Consider the following 6507-nt stretch of genomic DNA (forward strand, 5'->3'; position numbering starts at 1 on the left):
AAGCTTCTGAAGACTGGTAGGGGGCAGATGCCATGCAGTGGACACTGGGGACTGGTAGCCAGAGGAGGCTTCAGCAGGGAGAGGAGTGAGGGAGGAAGCCAGGGGGACAGCAAGTCAGGCGGGTGCAGCAGGTGGTAGATACGTGAGTTAAAAACCCCTTGTCTCTCTGTGTTCTTCTCTCCTGCCCTTACTCCAGGTGCCCCGATGGATCAGCCCTGCTGCCGAGCTCTGTACGACTTTGAACCTGAAAATGAAGGGGAGTTGGGCTTTAAAGAGGGTGATATCATCACGCTCACTAACCAAATTGATGAGAACTGGTATGAGGGGATGCTTCATGGCCAGTCAGGCTTCTTCCCCATCAATTATGTGGAGATTCTGGTTGCCCTGCCCCATTAGGATGTTATGCTGGCTGACTCACCTCTTCTTGACCCAGATAGTTAAGTTTAACCACTGCTTTGGTAATGCTGCTTACAACACATCCCAAGTGCAGGCTGCAGTGGTCCGAGTCATCAAGCCCCACCGAGTATCTTTGGTTGACTTGTGCGATCCCACAAGAGTCATGGTGACGGGTGGTATCTTCTTAGCCTGATGAGCATGGCATGTACTTTTTAAATACCATCTAAGACCAGCCAATAGTCGTGGAACTGCTGTTTACACAGTTCTCGGGAGGCTGTGGCTTCTTAGAATATGACCATGAGCCACATTACAGAAAAACTATCCTACTGAAGATATTATCTATCACCCAGGGGCCATGTCAAGGTCTCAGGTTCTCCATTTAAATAAGAGAAAGTTCTTGCTTTCACACTGTCCCCTTCCAATTATGTAAGTCACGGAATTGTCGAAGAAAGCCTTCCTCACCAGCAAATTGTCTTCTGGTCTGAATGAGTTACTCCCTTGATGCTGTTAGTAGAAAAGTGTTGAGTGTGGATTCAAAGCCTTCTCTGAGAGCAGTCACCTTTATTCTTCCCACTTATACCTATTTCTGAGATACAGCCAGTTTTCTTCCTTCCCTGCTATTAAAGCCAGAGGAGGACTCCCATTTTATTTCTAAGCAAGATAGTTAGCAATCAGCATATTGTGGGAGAGGCTGAGAAGAAATACTTTATTATGAGGAATTGGGAAGAGACCTCGTTTCCAAACTTAAATTTCTTGCCGTAGAGAAATGATGTATGTATTTAGGCCACTTCTGAAGGTACAGAGAAGGAAGAACAAATAGCTTCACTTAGTTTTATTGATGAGTTACATGTTTCATGAATCCGTTTGACACAGAGACACAAGGAAAAAAAGTCTAGAAACCATTTTCCCACTAGTTCATAGCCGAGAAACAGTAACTGTCTTTCCTTTCCACTTTCACCTTGTGTTCTTTGAACATCATCTGTGCATATTCTGCCCTCAATGAGGACCAAATAAAGATGATTTTTGTGCATAGCTGTTTAAGACGTGTGGCTGCATATGCAAAACTTTCCCTGAAATTCAGTCATCACTTTTATTTCTGTCCCTTCTATCTTATTTTCATTTTGTGTGTATGGTGCTGCGCGTAAGCTTATGAGTGTTGTGGGTTTTTTTATCAGTCATTAAAGTCCTGTTAGGTCTCCAGAGTTCTATTTATCTAGCTGTACAGATTCTTTCAGAGGTTTAATGTGCTGCTTCGGATGTGCCACCTGCGGTAGTGGATCATGTGGAGTGAAAGGCAAATCTTACTGCTTAATGTATAAAACTCTTACCACGGGAAGCATCACTGTTTCCAATAAATATTGCTGAAGACAGAACCGAAGGCTCTGGTCCTTTATTTTGTGTCAGTTCTTTGGGTCTGACAGTGGGTGGATGAGGGTTCGTTTCTGTCTCCATTGCCTTCTGATGCAACCAAACCAGACCCAGTTCCAATGTCAGATCTACTTCTCTGTAATCAGGGAAAGTTCCTTGTCAAGAAGCTAGCTAACCCAGATGCTGGTAACTTCTTGGTAACCCCAGGGAGGGGAGGAGATTTGGGAGAGAGGATAAGAAAGTGGGGAGAGGAGGTCTTCTAGAAGTTAAATGAGGTGTCATCAAAGGCAATATCATCAGAAGAATATAATTCAGAGGGGCAAATAAAATATATTGTTTCAACCAGTCTTTTGTTTTCTTTCATGCTTGAAGAGAAAGAGAGACGTGGAAATAAAGATAGGCCAAACGCCAGCATTCTTTTTTGTTGGTGTGAATGTGTGGGCTGGGGTGGGTGGGGAATGGGACCACCTTTAGGGAGGTTGAACCAACCCCAGACACCTGTTCCTCTGAGACTAATCACAGAGTGAACTGTCTGAAGTGGAAACAGAAGCAGAACTAAACTAAACTAAAATGGAAAACAAGTGCAGTGAGGCAGTTGTCGCGTTTTATTTTTCTAATAGGTCTAATTATGGAAAGATAATTATTTTCCCATTAGTTTATCTTTGCTATTTATAGCAAAGATTGTCTACTTATTTATAAGTAGACAATAAGAATGACATGACGAAGAATTGACATTTCCCTGTGCCTATGTAGAGTAATATATATCCTGGAATGTGCCAAGTCCTATTTTGCATAGGATTAGCAATGGTTTAGGAAATCAGGATTATCCCAAGGCTTTGTTTTTAAGAGAGCCTCTAGTGTTCTGGATGGAACCATGTGGGCATTTTTAAGGCTTATATTTCAAGACCCTCTTATTAACCAGATTAAGAACTGCTATGTGGACTGCCTTTCATCCCTTGGGGATGGTGATGGTGACACAGGAAGGACTTAATGCTGAGGAAGGCAGCAGCTGGAGCTTCCATTTGGAACTTGGGGTGATGGTCGGTGAAGACTTTCCAGGTTACATGGCGGGGCGGCCCCACCAGCGATCTCTGGGCCCAGCTATTGGGGACCTCTTATGAGCCCCCATATTATAGGCGCTATCAAGGAAAAGAACAAAACTTTTTTTAAAGGGTCCAATAAATGCTAACTGCTCAAAGGTCAGCCTGTCGTATGTCACTGAGTTCTCACGTATGCCTAGGTGATGGTGGCCTTCTACTTGGGGCGGGAAGAGCTGTGATTCTTGACAGGAGGGGAGCGGGTTGTCAGCTTTGGAGGCGAAAGAATGGAGAGCAGCATTGCAATACTACTTTCTTGAAAAGAAACCCTGTATGTTTTTGGTACCACTCTGTGTGATTAGGTCCTGATAATAACCCAAAGCTAAGATTTTGGGAACTCTTTACAGACAAGAAATAACAAGCGTGTCTACAGTAGGGAGGTGAAGAATAAAGTGTGACTATCAGGAAAATTTGAAGATATTTGGAGTCCTCTCTGTCACCTGGGTTATTTTTTTCCTCATGGCAGATGTGGTCTCAGAAACAAGGGTTTCGTATATACTTTTACGTATCATTTGAAAAAATGTTTGCAACATTCACTAAGTCAGAAATTTTCCTTTATATTCTAGGCAGGCAAAATGTAGATTTCTTCACCTGGCAGAATCTTTCCTGATTATAGTGGCCTTTAAGCAATAAAAATAGATTCGTATTTACAGCTCTGTTTGAATGTCCTAGATCATTCTTTTCACACTAGAGAATCAGACGCATTCAACATTTTTGTAAGATGATACTTATAATTGAAGGGGGAAGAAATGGGAACTACCGTTACTTATTAACCCACGTCAAGTACTTTGTTAAGCTCAGTGTATGTGATTTTGATTGAAGACTAAGGTTTTAAACCTTAAACACTCAGCTCTTGGGGTTGATACACTGGAAGAAAGAGAGCTTAGTAAAGGGGTTGATTGTTTACCCAGTGTAGTGTCTGATGTTTACTGGTGTTTCAAACTTAGAAAAAGAAAAAGAATTTACCAATGTTTTGAAATATCTTAACAAGACAAAGAAATGGTGAACTTCCTGATGGAGAACTAAAGAGACTATAAGGTTTTCTAAAAGGCCCACTTCATAGGATTTCAGATGTAGGTAAAGTGAGAAGTTTTAAAAGCGCTATTTTTCACACTCTATTTCCCTTCTGGTGTTTTGGTTTCCTTAATATCTTTCCGCGTGTGACTGGTAAAAGAAACATCCAATTCCTTTATTATTCTAAACCAGATTAAGTATGGCTGCTGTCCCACTCCCATCGGAATTGGCAGCCATTACTCTCGCTTCTGTCCGTCTCCTGAAACGCTAACGTGCATCGGAATCACCACGGCTTGTTAAAACAGATATCTGGGCCCCACCCCCAGAGATTACGATTCACTTGGTCTGGGGTGGGGCCTGAGAGTTTGCATTTCTAATAAGCTCCGTAATAATGTATTTCCTGATTTCTGGACCGCACTTGGAGTACTGCTGTAGTAGATAAACTTCTTAGGAAAAGCCAGCCGCTCCTGATGTCCAGGACCAGATGACAGAACATAGGTGCGTTAATCAGTTGTTTTGCCTAATTAAATTGTTCTTTGTGTTCACAAACTGAATTGAACTTTTTGTGGAGAATGATGGCTTGGGGAAATCCAGGCGTTTTGTTGCAGACCCGAGAAGTCCCACTTCAGTTGCGCGTTGGTGGCTGCTTACACATGCCCTGGACAGCCTGTGTCAGTATTTTTAGCAAGTTTCTCAAGTGATTCTCAGATTTGGGAAATTTGCCTGAGAAGTCTATGTAAAAGTGTTTTAGATGAGCTGCCAGCTGTTTGCTGGCTTTTTCTTCTTTTCCATTTTTGCTTTGATTTTTTTAAGACAACACATTCATTGGTGGTTGAACATTTGACGCGTGGGTTTGCACCCTCACTTCGAGTGACCTTGCAGATCCACAGCATCCCGTGTTTTCCCCACACGTGGCTGGTGGGAAAGACAGGCCGGGTGTGAGTCTGTGCTGAAGTAGAGCTCCCGTCTCTTCCTGGTCCGTCCTTCCTGCTTGCCTGCTTACCCCACGTCCTGCGAGGGAATCAGAGAGGTGTGTCTACAGTTAGACTCAGACGGGGCTAATATCAGACCTCTTGCTTTTCTTGTTTAGATCAGTGGGTCACATACTTCAGTTCCTCTCAGAATCGTGATGGGGGGAGTGCATGCTAAAATGCAGATTCCTGGGTCCTGATGCTAGAGATCGGGATTCACGCGTCTGGAGTGGGGCCTGGTATTCGCACGTTTAACAGGCATCTTGCCCCGCCTCGTAGTTCTTATGCGGGCGGTCTTCAGGCCACACTTGAGAAACCAGATTCAGACTTGGGAATTCTTAGATTTGTGAGTGCCATGGAAGGAATCAGTTAGTAGACATGGGCTGGCAGCTAAGAAGAGGAAAGGAGGAGCCAGCTTCCTCTCGCCTTGTAGAGCAAGTGCCTCCCATGAAAAGAGAGTTGCAGTTAAAAGCATTGCAGAATGCACAGCTTCCTCCCTGCTGTTAGCAGTCACACAGCCTTTTCTCTGGTCTTGACTTTTCTTTTAAGGAACATCAAAGGATCTGAATTGATTAGGTAGGAAATAGAGATGGGAGGCGGAAGGAGGAGAATGGGAAGGAGGAAGATGGGTCGTGAGTCTGAGGAAACCTGGACTGACTGACCTAACATACCCAATCACCAAAATTTTGGTGCCATCTGATTATTATATATTGTCTATGTTCTTTTTTTCCTTTTTTGTTCTTTTTGTCCCCAAAGTAGTTTTGTGGGACTTAGATTGCCCTCTGCTGGCCAAAAAATATTTTAATCAGTTAAAAATCCGAAAAATTCCCCTGTTGGCTTTGTTGTCATCGTGTATAAGCAGAGTTTAAGTTCTCCCTCTTCTAGAGGCATGGTGCTTAAGCTATTGCTCTTTTAATCAGTTAGTCATTTTTAGCACATCTGGGTATCAAATTGATACCCATGAAATAAATAATGTGTGATCTTTAGGAAGAGAACTGAGTTGCTGCTCTTGTAATAAAAAGCGTGGTTGTGGATCATGTGGTGTAGTTATCCAGTTAAGACAAAAGTGACTGACAATTTACAATGGCTACATGTTGTGGTATAGGATTACAATGTGGTCTCATCCCAGCTTTCTGAAGCCAAGCTGAAAAGAAGTGGTAGGTCTCAGTATTTCACCTTGGACAGCAGACTTCAAGAAATGCCACCTCCAGAGACAATATTGAAACTTACAAAGTATAAATGATATTCTTAGAGTAATTTTGTGTGCGTGTGTGTGAGGAAGATTAGCCCTGAGCTAACATCTGTTGCCAATCTACCTCTCTTTGCTGAGAAAGATTAGCTCTGTGCCCATCTTCCTCTATTTTTATATGTGGGACGCTGCCACAGCATGGCTTGATGAGCTGTGCACAGGTCTGCACCTGGGATCCAAACCTGCGAACCCCGGGCCGCCGAAGCAGAGTGCACAAACTTAAACACTATGCCGCTGGGCCGGCCACTAGAGTAATTTTTAAAGTAGCTTTACTGAGATGTAATTTACATACCATAAATTTTTCCCATTTGAGATGTACAGTTTAATGATTTTTAGTAAATTTATAGAATTGTGCACCATCACCACTGAAAGCCAGTTTTAGAACATTTATATCACCCCCAAAAGATCATTT

General features: G+C 42.9%; 1 protein-coding gene across 2 annotated transcripts in view; it reads left to right on the plus strand.

Moving 5' to 3' along the window:
* The window catches only part of SH3GL2 (SH3 domain containing GRB2 like 2, endophilin A1), a 212764-nt gene extending 210995 nt beyond the window's left edge, over positions 1 to 1769 (plus strand). For both annotated transcript variants that reach the window (XM_087444654.1, XM_087444655.1), the window contains exon 9: positions 197 to 1769. In XM_087444654.1, coding sequence (XP_087300780.1) covers positions 197 to 396 — 200 coding nt within the window. In that variant the 3' untranslated portion in view covers positions 397 to 1769. The remainder of the gene's footprint in view (positions 1 to 196) is intronic.
* The last annotated feature ends 4738 nt before the right edge of the window (positions 1770 to 6507 follow it).

Source organism: Ceratotherium simum, chromosome 20, assembly GCF_057802395.1.
Source record: "Ceratotherium simum simum isolate JZ-2026a chromosome 20, ASM5780239v1, whole genome shotgun sequence".
Classification (NCBI taxonomy): domain Eukaryota; kingdom Metazoa; phylum Chordata; class Mammalia; order Perissodactyla; family Rhinocerotidae; genus Ceratotherium; species Ceratotherium simum.